Consider the following 16,657-nt stretch of genomic DNA (forward strand, 5'->3'; position numbering starts at 1 on the left):
CACATATAAATACATGCTTCTCAAGCACATTAATATTTATACATCTATTATTTTTATATGCATATTAAACAGTTACCTATCTCTTTGGCCACTATAGTGGCCACTGCGGTCCTTTAAAGGTTAAAGCGTGATTTCATTATCTAGCGTTGTCGCAAATGCAATCAGTATTGTAAATTTGTCTGTACAAAGTAGCTTTAAGATAAAATAAGGAAAAAAATTGTATAAAATGACCAAATGCGATATCTGTGTGTGACAAACAAAATGTGCAATAAAGATACTTGCTTTTATAATAAAAGATACATAGTGATCTTATTTTGTAGATGTCTCACATCTTTCATAAAAATCAATAACGCATGTCCGTTTAGCACGTTTTATATGGAAGAATATCTTAATTGTAAAATATTTTTGTCTGAGATTTTGTGCTTCAAATTTCATCAAAAGTAAATATTTAGATGCCATAACACAAATTCTATTGTTTTGTAAGTAATGAGATAAATTTTCACAAAGCATGCTTGTAATTGTTACTTATTTCAAGGAACGACAACACAGTTTGCGAATGTAATATATTAAATTCTATTACTTCAAAGATTAACATTTTAGATTAACATTTTAGATATCAAATAATGAAATTCACTTTGCACATCGGTTTGTGTGATTTCTCATTATTAAATGATGCACTCGCTTATTTTTATTATAAGTACCTGCAGATTTTTCAAGGGGTGGAAAATCGTCGGGCTCATAATCCTTCCCCAGGTTCCCCGGGCTTGCGCTATCGAATGCCGGCGCGGAGCGCGCGAGGGTATAAAATCAGTCACTTGTTGAACAGTGCGCATTACGTCGATTCGCTTCCGCTGCTTGAAGATATATCCTGCTCGCAGACGAAAAAGAGAGAGACGGAACATCTGACAGCTGACCAGAATTTCCTGTGTTTGTGCTACGGACGTCCCTAATTTGTCGTGAGTGATTTTTTAATTACAGGTCAGCTGATTATATCCTTATAATTTCACAACTAACATTATTAAAATAAAACGTTAACATTAAATACGCCACTGCGATTATCGTAAAAAGAAAAATATTATTTGAATAAAACAATTCTAAGACGCTTCAATCTCTTTGATATTTTGGATATTTGTTCACAAGTAATAAAGAATGGAAATTAATATAATGTGTTATTTTTTTGTGAGAAATATAATAAAACTATAAAAACATATGTTAAAACAAATGACTGCAAAAACAGATGATTGTGTTTCAAACCGTTGGCATCGAACTGTCATATTTTTTTGATTTTTTTAAACCAACAAAATTTGACATTCTATGATGTTAAATAGTTAATAACTCGACATGTATTTTAACTTTTTTATTGTTTATCACAAACAAGATTTCTTCGAGACATTAATCATTAGAAGCTTGACATTATATGCAGAATATTACTATTAACTTTGAGAGCAACAACGTAATTTTTGCAATTATCTATTTTGGAAAGAATGTCAATTTCTTACTTGCGGCTTCGATATTGAAGAAGAAAAGAAAATTACTTTCGAAATGTTTAATATTTGAATATTTATTTAACTCTATAATACTTCTATAAGTTATATATATATAATAGTTTGATAATTTTAAAATAAAAATTTTGGATTAGTTAATGTAGACAAAATTTTATCATATTAGCAATATCTAATAAATCGTGTTAAATTGGTAAAAGACATTTGCCTGTAATTTTGTGGAATCTTCAATATAACATAAAAATAACACAACGACAAATTTGCATCGATATATTACAACAGATATGTAAATTCAAAAAATTCAAAGCAATTATTTCATTTTTTATTTAAATAGATGATAACTCAATCGCGAAATAGACATAAAATTATTATTAATACGACTCAATATTATTTAACAAGTATATTTGTTGTTACATTAACAACTACTTTGTGTAGCATTAAGGCTTGATGAAGTCAAAATATGATCAGAAATGAGTAGAAAATGGGTAATATGACAGATAACAGTTCGATTGTTTTATTTGATTGTCGAACGCGAGAATTTTCTTTAGTTTAATTTGAGATTTTTTAGTTTTATTTGTGCTACTTTCGTATGGATTGTGTAAAATATTATCTGAAAGTTTTATGTCTAAGACCGAATGTTAAAATCAAATGTTCAGGGGGAAAAAATTCGAGCAAGATTTACATTGAAATTGTGCTCTGTGGCATTTCGAATGTTCAAGACATATAATTGATAGAAAAAGATGTTATTAATTCATATTTACATTTATAATTCGAACGCGCGATTTGATATAAACTCCGATTAATGAATAATCACGGGATTTGATGGCGCAGCGGATCTAACTGGTATTTACCGCATTTTCTTTCTTGAATCGCGAATCACTGAAGGGAGAATCCACGCGGCTGGCCGTCGGCGTAGCAAAACGCCGCGCGCCGACGGTGAAAGCTACGGGAAATTACAAAAGTCGGAAGCGGAAACGGAGGAAGGACGAGCTTTTAATATCGCCGGGCGTCATCCTGGCTTCAGATTCTCGCTGCCGCCTGCGATCGGTTCCATTTTCCGTCCCGCGCGCTCGTCGCCTCGCGATTCTTTCTGCATCCTCGCGAGAATCGTCCCGTTGCGCTTCCGATCTATCCGCAGATGAAAAAAATCACCATACTTAAATTTTCGATCTTGTTGTGCGCTGAATTGATTGTCAAGCGAGATAACAAGAAGTAATTCTGCATACAACATCTTTTGTACTTAAATAGATGTACATTTTTTCTCGTAAATGTCATCATAGAAATAAAATGAGAAATTCTCTCCAAAATATCAAAGTTTATTCGCACTATTCACGAAATCTATCTTTTAACCGAGACGCGTATAAACCAACTTATAATCGTATGCATTTCAATATTTTTAACAATATAACTTTTTTGCGATTTGATATCTTAACATTTACCATATGAGTATATACAAGTTTAATCACAATTTTGGTGGCCAGCGAATATATTTAATAACGCGCGCGATATAATTTACAATTATATATTATATTATTTTAAATTGTTGTGTTTATATTGAAATACACGTAAAATAAAGTGATATTAAATTTTTGTTACTCCGGCGATCGGTGTTAACAACGATAAGACGCAAAATTAATTAAAATTAACAAATAACTCAATTTTTTTTAATATAAAAAAAGAAATATATAGAATATCTTGATAAATGTGAAATGTCGTCGCGCGGTCGTATTATTTATCATTCAACGTCTCCGTTTGAAATAACATTTGTTATTTCTGTTCGAATCTAACATTTCGATTGATGTACTTATGTTGCAATGAATAACGGCGCGAATAAAAGCAAGGTACAAAGCGGATATCAGCGATGGCGAAGAGTGGGATATTTTATGGTTTTTAAAACGTAATTGAAACGTAACTACTTGCGAACTTGATTTATGTGTAATTACAGATTCAGAATAATTGACACGCAAAGAAAATCCAAGGTTTGACGAATCTTAGAAGGTTAGAACGAATCACGAGAGATTGAAATTCTACTTAAAAAAAAAACAAAAAACAAAAAACAATTGTACTGAAATATGACAAAACAATTGCTAATCTTTCTATTATCTTATCCGAGTTCTCTCAGCATCAATGCTGTACTGTAAGAGTGAAAACGCGTCACAACTGTCAGCGAAGACCCGATGATGATCTAGTTCTAGGCCGTGACAAGATCCTGAGAAGCTCGACGGCGTGTGACGCCAGAGCGATCGATGATGAATCCGTAGAAATTAAACCGACAAACTCGCGTCGCGAATTTTCACGCTAGATCAACATCGTTCTCTCGGTAATCGCGCGTCGATGTCGCACATGTTGGACGCATAGTTCGCGAGTAAATTGCTGATTGTTCCCGAGTAAANAAAAAAAAAAAAAAAAAAAAAAAACAATCATTTGTACATACAGTTTTATGTTATTCCGTGTTTGCGAGAACGTGCGACGAGTCAAAATCATCGAGTGCGGTGATTTGAGTTGACAAGAATTATTCATCACACGATACTGACTGAGGCACAAATTAACAGTGTTGAATAATTAAATTTGTTACCTGCGAAAGGAAAAATGATACAATTTACAATCGCTTTCAAAGTATAAATTATCTGTTTTTCACATATACACAGTGTTGTAAAAACAATTTTGCACAGAGTTGCAGGTAAATTATCAAAGTACAATTATTAATACATTAACATTTCTCCGAGAAAATGTCATCACTTGGCATTTAGTGATTGTATGATTGTTTCTGGTTAGAGCAGTCTTTTGTTTGCGAATCGCTAATGTCGATTCGTTTTGATATTAAAACGTTTTATTAACTTCTCTTTCTTTTCTCTTTCTCTCTCTTTTTCTTGAATAAAAAAAAAAAAAATTATTTTAAGAAGTCAATATTTTTGATTATTATCTGTCTGCTGTAGAAAGTGATATTTAATAATTTTTTAAAATTCTTCTAAAAACACAGTAGTCTCCGCTTATAAGTCAGTCGACGGAGGTGTAGGAGAAAATAATGGTCAGTTTTTCGATGCTAATCGTGCGTTGTAACGTGGACGGAAAAAACTATCCTATAATGTTGGTAAAAATATATATAGTGGAGAAGTAATTCTTACAGGCACAATTTGCAAGCGAAGACTATAGTGTAAATTTTTTACTGTCATGTTGCAGACAAGATGAATCTAGAAGAGTATCGCAAACATGGTAAGCAAAAAATAATAATCATTTTAATGTTAGAATATATTATGAATTTTAACACACACGCGTGTCATTCAGGTTTATATACGTCAACGCATAATTATTTCGCAAAAAAAAAAAAAATAATTAGAGTTTATCAAAATTGTGTTTTATTATTATATGTAAAAGAACGATAAAGAAAATGTGTGTGATAAGATAATGTTTTAACATAAATCTTACGACCTGAAAAGGAAATGTGTTTCACGATACTATCAATATGTGAATCAGTATAAATCTGAATCTCTCGGTGACACGTTAGAATCTAGCGCGACAAGCAAATCCAAGTCATTCTGGGGCAATGATCGCGCACGGCTCTGAAACGGCGTCAATAAACAGAGATCACCGATAGAATTGGTAGAGACTTTACAGGTGCGATATTGTTTCCGATACGGCTTCATGACTTTACGATCTAAATCTTCCGTTTCGAAATTAGGCTTGGCTTGAATTTGCTGGTCACTCGCGATTTCATTCCTCGCAGGCGCTCGTTCGTCTGCGCGCACCTCGATAAATTAAAGCTGATAATACGCAGCACTTTTCACAATGGGTCAACAAGATTATTCATTGATTTAGAATCAAGTGATTATAATAACAATAAATATATATTTTCTTCGTTACAAAATAAAAATTCGTGAGAAAATTTTTGATTGAACACTTTTGTTCTGATTCGATAAAATAAAAATATATATGTTTTCTCTTCCAATAATGCGATTTGTAATTGGGACATCAAGCACCTCTCAGGAAAGATAAAGTTTTCTACACAAAGTCACACACAAATAAAGTCACGTTGTGTGAAATACAATGTAAAATCCTAGAAAAATATCGTTTCTGGTGTGAACTAGCTCGTCGAGGAGTTTCTTTTGTTTCAATTTAATTGCTTCTGGTCGCCATCACAACAAATGTGTTAAATTTAAGCAAAGAGGAGGATTCGTTAATGTATTGTCTGTGCTGTTTACTTGCGTCATCGTCTTCGAACATGTTTCTCCGTTTTTTGTTTTAGTTTATTTCGAAACATCTCGATATCAAACAAACAAATTCTTAATAGATTAAGACCGAAAACAAAAATATTTTGCACAATTATTGAATTAATTCCCACAGTTATTTATACAATATATATATATTATTATAATTAGTACTTCAAACTTTTACGATAACAATTTTTCACTATCGCGATATAATTAGTTTTTTTATTCTTATAAGATATGTCAATCTTAATCTACTGAAAATTCGATTATTTGATATCGAGATGCACTTATCAAAATAAATTAAAAACGAGAAACGGAGGGTAACATGCTCGAAGATATTCTTATAGAATATAAGAATAAGCAATTAATTGTATATTATATTCTACGAGAATGAAATGTCAGCTCTAATAACCGGTTTTTTGTTTTTTAATCTTTCTTACAATTATTGTGAATCAATATATAATAATTTGTAACACAACAATATTATCTGTGAACATTAAGTAATCAGAGAGATAATCGTAATTACTTAAAAATGATGCAGGCAAAGACATGGTTGATTATATCGCCGACTACCTAACGAATATCCGATCACGGCGTGTTTTCCCCTCGGTGAGCCCGGGATTTTTAAGACACTTGCTGCCGTCTTCGGCTCCGGAAGACGGCGAGCCTTGGGAAAACATATTCGGCGACATAGAAAAATGCATTATGCCGGGCTTGACGCACTGGCAGAGTCCGTATATGCACGCTTATTTCCCGGCTCTGAATTCACCCGCCAGTCTATTGGGCGATATGCTAGCCGACGCGGTAAACTGTCTGGGTTTCACGTGGGTAAGCACGCGAAAACAATTTTATATATATAATTTTATTTTGTGGAGGTTAATAAAAAGTTTTATGCGGAGTATGCGACCTATTGTTTGCACAGGCTTCTAGTCCGGCGTGCACGGAATTGGAAACAATCGTCACGAATTGGTTAGGAGAAATGATAGGTTTGCCTGAAGATTTTCTCCACCGACCGGGTCACACCGGCGGCGGGGTTTTACAAACAACGGCATCGGAAGCGACTTTAATCTGCATGTTGGCGGCTCGAACGAGAGCCCTTGTGGAACATCACGAAAAGTATCCGAACTCATCAGCGGCCGAAATCCACAGTCGTTTAATCGCATATTGTTCCGATCAAGTACGTATAAACAAATTGTTTTTGATTGTTATATAAACCCTCAGCTTTTTAGCGCAAAATAAATCTTGAAAAAAAATGTAGAAGAAATGTTAAAAAATTAAAACCGCATGACGCGGTTTTACTTAAAAGCAAAACAGCTGAGAACAATTGCGAGGAAGTGGAGATAAAAAGTAATAAGTAGTAATGGCAATGAGAAGAGTAAATATTGTTGCTTATTACGGCGAATGGAAATCTCGAGGCGTTCCTTTGAGAGCTTTCTAACATGTAGTCGGACACAAAGCGAATGAATAAGAACGCACATATATTATTTTCACTCAGGGGATAGCAAAATATACAAGCTTGGTTATTACATTTACTGTGTCATTTATTGTTACAGGCACACTCAAGCGTACAAAAAGCCGGACTAATAACTATGACTAAAATGAGATACGTCGCATCGGACAACAATTTCAAGATGAAAGAAGACGAATTGTATGACGCGATGCAGAGCGATATTAAAGAAGGATTGATCCCATTTTACGTGAGTTTTATTTCAAAAAAATATCCACTATAAATAATAAAAAAAAAATTAATGTTAAATAATAAGGATGTAAGATAAACGGAAACGCGTTTTATCGCAAAAATTTTTCAGTCAATATTTAAAAGCGTAAATAATCAAATTGATTATTAATTTGTTATCTTGAGATATTCTTTGACTCTCCGGATCAGTAACGATTGAGTCGAACTTTGCATCGTAAAACGCATCGTAACCTAGTGGTCCAAATACACGTGTAGTAGAGTGACCGCCCAGCGCTCCCCAATTATAGACGTATCTTCTGCAAGTAGTAACAGACGAGATTAGTTCAACGAACCAAAGTCGGATCTACGTCGCGCTTATTAGTCCCACAGGAGCCTTCTAGTCCGATTTAAGTCCCGCGGATGCGCGTTTCGCAAGGAAAAATATTTACTATAAATATCGAGACTTTTTTTGCGAAGAATAATGCAATATTTTTCTTGAATTTGTTTTGCCAATTATATTATGTCTTCTGAAATGATAATTCCGGTATATAATTGCGATATATGAACTTAATTTTACTGATCTCTTCTGCCTTGCAATACTTTTTTCTGAAAAGAAAGAAAACTAATTAAATTATTTTTCAACAATTTAATATGCAATTTAAACGCAACAATTTATGCGTAGGTGTGCGCAACGCTTGGTACTACAGGTGCTTGCGCGTTTGATAATTTGGCAAAATTGGGACCAATATGTGAGTATTAAATTAACGCGAAATGTCATAATGATATATCAATTGCTCTATTGTTTCTCCCGCGTGGAGAACGTGTGAACCTTTTAAATCATTATTATTTTTAATACTGTAGGTCAACAATTCAACGTATGGTTACATATTGACGCGGCCTATGCTGGAAGTGCTTTCGTGTGTCCCGAATTTCGATGTTGGCTCGAAGGAGTCGAATTCGCTGATTCCTTTGCTTTCAATCCGAGCAAATGGCTCATGGTTCATTTCGATTGCACGGCTATGTGGTACAAATAATATTATAATCAAAATCATTTTTTTGTGAATTAGTATGCAGATAAATGTTCATATTCTTGCAATGTTTAATATAAAATCAGATAGTATTAGAATATTCTCTCGAATATACTGTGAAAAAAATTATGTAGATATGTATAAATTGCCAAAGAGATCAGACATCATAAATTGCCGCTTGCTTACAGGGTCAAAAATAGTCAAGATTTACATAAGACCTTCAATGTGGAACCATTGTATTTGAAACATGAAAATTCAGGTATTTACATAATTTTGTGGATTTTCACAGTTTTACAAATATATGTCATTAATTAACTAACAGTAAAAACAAAGTCTAAAATAAACATTTCGACAGGTCTCGCTATTGACTACATGGTAAGTAATGAAATATTTTTATATGTAATCTTTCAGAAAAGTTGTTACAATCAAAACTAATATTTATAAATCGTCACTCCCTACGTATAACACCAAAACGCAAATTTTGGAGAAAAGCAGTTTAAGGATTTAAAACTTCATATGTTTCCCTATAGTTAAAGAATTCTTTTGGTTTCAAATTTTTATTTTACTTATAAAAATTTTTGTTTAATATTTGGTGACCATAAAGAACATGACACTTTGTAAGTGTTATTATGCAATAAACAAAAAATTTCTTATGTAACACTTATGTATTTTTACGTAAAGAGTGACAAAATATACATATATTCATAAAGCAAACAATACTTAAAATAATTCGACTTATAATTTTAAGTACTGCGAGTATTCCAGATCTATTCGACTATAATTCAAAATTTCGAATTTTTATTTTAATAAATTTTTATACACACAGTGCTTATTGTGATCGGAAGTGTAGACGAAAGTAACATTATTTTCCGCTTTCCGATCGCGAAGATTTAAATATAGATTTAAACTCTGCAAAACAAACGATAAAGTTAATGTAATAATTACAGCACTGGCAGATTCCTCTCTCCAAAAGATTCAGGGCTCTAAAATTATGGTGCGTAATCAGAAATTACGGAATTAACGGCTTACAAAATCATATACGAGAGGTAAACAACAAGACAATGTTAATAACCTGAAATTTTCGACAATTAAATGTTTCTTAAAATAAAGATTATACTAAAATGTATGAAACACACATATGTTTTTTTTTTTTTTACACTGACAGGGCGTGAGATTAGCAAAAAAGTTCGAAGCCTTGGTGATGGCTGACAATCGCTTCGAAATACCAGCTCCGAGACATCTCGGACTGGTGGTTTTCCGTCTTTGCGGCGAAAATGTTTTGACCGAACGATTGTTGCAAAAAATAAACATACGAGGTCGCTTACATTGCGTACCGGCAGCTTTACATGAAAAATACGTCATTAGATTTACAGTCACTTCGCCATAGTAAGTTTATATACAATTGTTTATCACTACACATATATTGACAAAGCTTTAGATATTAAAATTTTCTACAAAATTTTTTGTTTTTTGTTTAGTACGACAAATAATGACATTTTAAGAGATTGGTCGGAAATACGAAATATCGCAACCGAGGTTTTGCACGAAGCGCAACAACCACCACGTGCTAAAGTTCCTCTCGGAGGTAACAAGCCGCCGGAACTTAGACAGCTTCAAACAATTTCAGACGGCAATAATAATTTATAATCTATAAAAAGAATTTCGCGTTATTTTTTTGATGGACACACATTAATAATACGTTTGATACGTGAAATACACGCGTGACAAGAAAGTATTGAATTGCATCAAGTTCACACACGATAAAATGTAAAAATAAAATCGCACAAAATAAAGGAGAATAATAATATATTTTAATTATTTCATAAATACGTATAACATATAAATATATATGTATGTATTTATTATAATTTAAGCAAACATTCTTGTCACGTGTGCAAAAAATATATGTACACATATATTTCGTACAGTAAAAGTTTTATTTCTTACACTTTTTAATTGATGTACCAAAGGACGTTAATTATTATTATTTCTTCAGTTTCATTCTCTTAAAAATATTATATTTTAAGTTTGATAAGTTAAATTACGTTTGTTACTTTAACTTTCTCTTTTTTTTTTCAAGTTGTGTACTGAAAAAGAAAATAATGTGTTATTACGAATAAATAATTTTATTATTTACACATTGTTTTTAGTTTTTCTTACGACATCGCCCACTCAAAAACTCACATTATACATTACACTATTCAGATGTAAGTTAACAAACGGTTTTCTCGCGTCATCAAATCGAGTACGTTGTGATCTCTCGTTCGTTAACCTGCAATGTTTAAAATAATATTATTATATCACAAAATAATCATAAAAATTAATTGTGATCATGATGATCTGCAGAGACACGTAAAAATGAACATTTTGGAACAAGTCTGATACTAGCTAATTCACCGATCACGCCGAAAATAGTCAACGGCAGTTTCGCAGCAGTGGACGATAAGTTAGAGCTATACATAGGGGATTCAGGTAAACCATGTAATCCAGATAATCAGCGTAAGTTTAAATCATTTAACTTAATAATTATAATAACTATAGTTCGATATATAAGTTTGAAATATTTTAATCACTTCTTGTTGCAATTTTAGCCGTACGACAACGCGTTCGCGGAATTCTACAGGTGACAGGCAAGCAACTGTCTTTGGATTCCTATATGGATCTTTTTCGAGTACGTCTCGTTTTTTTTAATAATAATTTTTCTTTATTTATTTTATCACCAATTAATCGAGTTAGAAATAAAATATTACAATGTGAAATATAAATTATATAAATTATTTTTAGAAGGACGTATACAAGCCTCTCTCGGGAACTTGTTCCGAATTACCGTTAGTGAGAGAAGAAGGCGGTAGAAAAAGTTCCAGTTGTTCTGAAAAATCAAATTCTTCCGAAAATTCTGAAGAATCCTCCGTGCTGCGTAGCGTAACATATACTACGTCGGCAAAAGATACGGAAGACGATACTCAAGGTACGTACGCGCACATATATTTTGGTGTTTGAAAATAAATTTTTTATGCGGTATACGATCGTATTATAGATACTGCTAATGAAGAAATCAAGTCGAGATATAGCGAAGATTCTGAATGGCTTATAAGCCCGACTTTTTCGACTGATTCAGAGGTGTTTGATGTATCGTCATTTTCCTCAAATGTTGCGTATATTTCGGGAAAAATGACCAGTCTGTCCTGTAGCTCTGTCGATTGCAATAACGACAATTCAGTCACAACGAACGATCAGCAATCCGCTTTAGGAAACGAAATGGAAAACAAAAAACGCGAGTGGAAGCTTTGCGAAAAATGTGGGCACATTTACAATGCTTAATTTATAACGTATACGTGTCCCTTTATTTTTGTCAACAGTTTGCGTTCGCAACGTGAAAGTATTATTGCAATGTGCCTGCTATTTTAATCTAAAAAATAAAATATATCTTGAAAATAAACAACTTAAAATCAAATAGAATAAGTACATCGATATATAAGAGAACTGGAAAGCAACTTGCAAAATTGAAAAGCAACGATCCGTATCTCGATATAAAAAAAAAAATATATATATAACAATTTTAGGTTACAATAGCAGATGCATCACAATTCGTAGTTGTTGTTATAGTTGTCGATTTATCACATAATATTGAAATTTATAGTTTCTTAGGTTAAAGTTAATCTTTCTATTAACAATAATGTTTGTGTGCTTCTGAAAAAAATTTTAAAAAATTGTTAGAATGTGTAGTAATATAAGAAAGTATATTATAAAATTGATGAAAAACATTTACTTTGTTATCCGTTGAAATCATTAGACTTCTAAAACAGAGATTGTAAACTTCAATATCTATGTGAGCTAATGTTGCTGCTAAAAACAAAGTATAATAGATCAAATTAGAGACGTAGAGCGTGTTACATATTAACAAACAACAATATAAAAAAAATCAATGTGCGCACTTAAAAAATAAATACATGCACAAGATGATAAAATGCTTAGCAGTATGTTACTTGTGACACGTACATATTGTTTCACATCATAATAAACTACGATACATATATATATTTTTATATATATTTTTTAATATATAATATACTATATTTTCATATATATTTTTTTAAAACGTTATCTATAAATTACACATGTTACTTATTCAAAAAAGCTGCAGATAGAAAAATGTTTTTGCAACATAGATTTATTTCATTCTTTTTTAGGTACAAATCAGAAAACTTTCAATTGTTCAATTGTTTTGCTCATACTTTTTTTTTGTTTACAACATTTTATTTCCATAATTACTTTTTCATCATAATTACGTCTTCTCTATCTCATTAATATATCTGTTGAAAAACGTTATATAGCATATAATGACATATCCGAAATGATATATATGCGCTCAACTGATAAATCTAAATTTCGCAAAGTTTTCTTACCTATTATAAAATGCAATCGTGTATGATCGTGTGTAAAATATTGTTATAATATAAATTCGTGAATTTGATGCAGTATTGTATATGTACAATATGTAGCTTTTTGGCAACACGTTTCATTAAGAGAACTTTGAATTTACATATAATTAAAATTAATTTAGCGTTCTAAGTAGCTTATGTTAATAATGGTTAATAATGAAGGCATATATTTTAAAACAGAATAACCATTTTATATGTAGCTGTATGTCATCATCTAACAATTATGTTTAAAGATCGAGTAAAGTTAGATTACAAAATACTATCTCATTGCTCATGTGACGATCAAATTCAGATTACAAATTTGTCAATATGGCATAGAAAAATAATTGCTAAATTATTATAGATAAGTAAGCAAATTACACACATGATATTGCATCTATATCTTCTGTTTATTTACTTGTACATCTATATCTTCTGTTTATTTATTTCAACTTTAACTTTTATTTTTAAATTTTCAAAGTGCTAAATAAACATTCGAGACAAGTATATGTCACTAACTTAAACAATGATAATTTTCTAATATCAGTAATTATACTTTATACTTTTAATTTTTCAAAAAATAATATTATAACGCTTTCAATTTGTTTCAAATTCGCATTCACGATGCAAAAGCAAGCAATGAGACAGTAAAAAGTATTAAATTGCCGCACCTATAAGAATGTATTATTAGATGTAAAAACGCGAAAAACATATATTTTATTGTGAATATATATAGTTTTATGATAAAACTGACAAAGATATCTGCTCTTTCAGTTTCTCACAATTATATTTACAAATTTGCGATATAACACATATATCATAATAATAATTACTGTTAATTAACAACGACAAACATTTATTGTTTTTGTTTAATTATTAATAATAATTATTATTATGGCGCAATATACGTTCTGTCGCAAATTTGCAAGAATATTTGTCGCCGACAAAAGAAAAATGTATGGTCTTAAATGTAAACTGACTTTGAGTAACAACATTCTATAATGTCTTAACTATACATCTGCGATGTACTGAGTGTGTAAAATTAAAATAAAACTTAACATTCTCAATTGTCTTATTCACTAATAATCGTACAATCGCATATGTAAAAACAAAATACAACATTACATACAGCAAGATATGTTTCAAGCTAATATTCTTTAATCGCAGCAAGATATACTGGAAGCTAATTCTTTAACCGTGAAGTCAAGTAAACTTTTTTACTTGAGAAATCATGCTTTTTCAGTTTTTTTATTTTTTTATTTTACAAGCATCATATATATATATATACACATGTATATATGTATATATATGTATATATATAATTTTACGGATATAAAATTAGAAATCAAGAATTCACGAGTTAAAGGATTAATAACATATTCTTTCTTAACATTCACATATATGTATATACTATGGAATGTTTTACTATGCTAAAACAATCCATATCGCAGGTAGGCTTGTTTACTAGCTACGTGGATACTTTTCAGCTGCGAGGCCAGATCTACTACCGATTATATCGGTAAGAATGAACACTCGGTATTATAACATCCCGTGTCTCCGTTGCGATTTAAAATGAAACGAAAAAACATATTTGACTTGCTTTTTTTCAATAAATTTGTTACATACTTCTTTTTTTTAATAGAAATTTTGAGAAAACTTGAAATAAGAGGTTTGTGTGACTCAAGATTTCTTAGAAAACTTTTTCTTGAAATTGATTGATACATGTTTCTTAAACAACACTTCAAAATTAAGACAGAATTAATTAGCTACACCTTTGTTTTTATCTGAGCGATTTCCTCAGTCGATATAAGAACGACTAAAACTCTACAAAACGGAAGAAAATTGTCGATACATCAGAAAGAACAGAGAAACGGGGGGGAGGGGCGCAAAATAGATCTCGCGATGGAAACTTGAACAAAAGTAGCCTCGCAGCCGCGCGTGCGACAATGAACAAATGACGCGACACGAGCCGCATGGCTTGCCAGGAAAACGTCGGGTTGCTCGCGATCAGGCAAGCAAGCACCGAAGCTTATTTGGCAAGAGGCTCTTCTTCGAAAGCCTCTCTGTGAGGACATGCGCGTTCAGCTTCGTCGTGTCAGCTACAAGAATTGTAACGCAAATCGCTGGTCATTATATTCGATGGACGCAACACCATCGAATTCTTATGGCGCGTCAGTGATTTCCAAACTTGATAAATTTTTATTTCAAACCAAGTTGTATATACAAGTAATTGTTTTTTTTTTTTTTTCAATTTCAGTAAATTAAAATCTGAAAAAATTCGCGAACATGTCGCGAAATGTTTAATAGAAATCACAGATGCGTATCTTGAGAGAGTACTACAAGTCAACAACGTAAAACTTAGCATTAGCGTCTGCTGAATGACTGAAAACTTTGCGCAACCAAATTGAGCCGTGCTCGATTTGATTGCCAAGTTTAAGTCTTATTAAAAACTGTGTTTACTACATTGATATGTGACACGAGCGAAGCTGAAGGCCCACGTTGTGCTTTGCTTTTCGTTCTGCGTTGCGTTTTGATAGGGTGGGAGGTATCGTGGATTATTATATAGTTGTATAGTTGTTTATATAATTTTGTTTTGTGTTTGATGTTGTTGTATTGTTTTGTTGCGTTCGGACTAGTTACGGGTGGAAAGGAACAGCAGATCGATGTTTTCGAATGCAAATTTACATCGCGATTGCACAAAAGAAAACAACTTTGAACTTTGACTTTTCAAGATCTTGCAATGATCGCAGAAACATATTTCATGTAGCTTGAAGAATAAGAATAAGAATAAGAAGACAATTTTAAACGCTGTTTGCTTTCGACCAGTGACTGTGGAAGTGGAGTACTTGTTCATACGCAAGAATAATAACGGCAGATACACATGCAGTGTCATGCAAAATGTTACTGTACGGCTGTTTAAGAAAAAGTCGATAACAACATAAGATCCCGATTTATAAAATGCTTGTAAAAAAAAGCAACTTCACACTTAAGAAGATCAATTTAAAAGACTAAAATTATACCATGTATTGGAGTTTGACACTTTGTTTTGAATAAATGTGTTTTATGTTTTATTTTTAATAAAAATATGTATATATATATATATATATATATATATATGTATAAAATATTACTTTTATATCAAACAAACACCATAGATTTTGTTGTGCAAACAAAACATTTTTGTACGATTGAAAACACAATAATTTCACCGTGCAAAATTTGAAAAAAAAAAAAAAAAAAAAAAAAAACGTTACGAAATTTGTGAACACAACTTTTTTGTATTACCGTACAGTTTCGTGACTACAATCCATGCAGCTTCACTTTCGTCTACGTGTACAACTGTGATCATTTCTAAGTGCCTACACAACTTTATCGCTGTATTCTTGAGTATGCGCTCCATTTTCAAAAATTGTAATAAAGTTATTCTAACAAATTTGAAATTTACGAATTCTACAAAAATACGAAGTTCTAAAAGAAGACAACAAGTTCATGATTTTTTAAATCTAAAACATTGAAAACATTTTATACTTTTCTTGTAAGCTAACATCTAATAAAGATTTGATAAGTTTTAAAGAATATTTTCTATAACGATTTCGGAAAACGTGCGCATATAAGGGTACACCTTTCGTGAATGCTTTGATTCGAGAAGAGATCATCCTCGCTGCTCGCTGGCCGCTGCGTCTCGGTGCTGTTGGATATGTGCATGCTCTGCAACCATGCCTTCTAAGGTAGAACGTTTTTGTTTTTATTTTTTTTCTATTAAACTCGCCGTTCTATCGTGGGCTTGACTTCCTCCCGTCCCTTCGAATCTAAAGAGATTTCA

General features: G+C 31.8%; 1 protein-coding gene across 6 annotated transcripts; it reads left to right on the forward strand.

The window, feature by feature from the left end:
* The first annotated feature begins 880 nt into the window (after nucleotides 1-880).
* Nucleotides 881-14,113, forward strand: LOC109856628 (histidine decarboxylase). 6 transcript variants are annotated; one of them, XM_020432118.1, is made up of 17 exons: nucleotides 3,952-4,182; nucleotides 4,483-4,589; nucleotides 4,683-4,715; nucleotides 6,252-6,538; nucleotides 6,633-6,887; nucleotides 7,264-7,407; nucleotides 8,068-8,134; nucleotides 8,247-8,409; nucleotides 8,602-8,672; nucleotides 8,769-8,788; nucleotides 9,361-9,459; nucleotides 9,579-9,799; nucleotides 9,892-9,998; nucleotides 10,760-10,912; nucleotides 11,005-11,084; nucleotides 11,198-11,381; nucleotides 11,451-14,113. In XM_020432118.1, exons 3-17 carry the CDS (start codon nucleotides 4,688-4,690, stop codon nucleotides 11,732-11,734), a joined length of 2,163 nt encoding a protein of 720 aa, XP_020287707.1. In that variant the 5' UTR covers nucleotides 3,952-4,182; nucleotides 4,483-4,589; nucleotides 4,683-4,687; the 3' UTR covers nucleotides 11,735-14,113. The 6 variants fall into 6 exon arrangements, with proteins under 6 accessions (XP_020287708.1, XP_020287707.1, XP_020287711.1 ...); XM_020432122.1 differs by having other exon boundaries at nucleotides 10,760-10,885; XM_020432119.1 differs by lacking the exons at nucleotides 3,952-4,182; nucleotides 4,483-4,589 and adding an exon at nucleotides 881-956.
* The last annotated feature ends 2,544 nt before the right edge of the window (nucleotides 14,114-16,657 follow it).

The sequence above is a fragment of the Pseudomyrmex gracilis genome, unplaced genomic scaffold (assembly GCF_002006095.1).
Source record: "Pseudomyrmex gracilis isolate BER0280 unplaced genomic scaffold, ASM200609v1 scaffold_127, whole genome shotgun sequence".
Lineage (NCBI taxonomy): Eukaryota > Metazoa > Arthropoda > Insecta > Hymenoptera > Formicidae > Pseudomyrmex > Pseudomyrmex gracilis.

Excerpts from the sequence above, each read along its gene's own strand:
- LOC109856628 (XM_020432119.1), top strand. The coding sequence starts at position 4,688 with ATGAATCTAGAAGAGTATCGCAAACATG. Across the intron at positions 6,539-6,632 it reads ACTGTCTGGGTTTCACGTGG|GCTTCTAGTCCGGCGTGCAC; the intron begins GTAAGCACGCGA and ends TTGTTTGCACAG. Across the intron at positions 11,382-11,450 it reads TACGGAAGACGATACTCAAG|ATACTGCTAATGAAGAAATC; the intron begins GTACGTACGCGC and ends ATCGTATTATAG.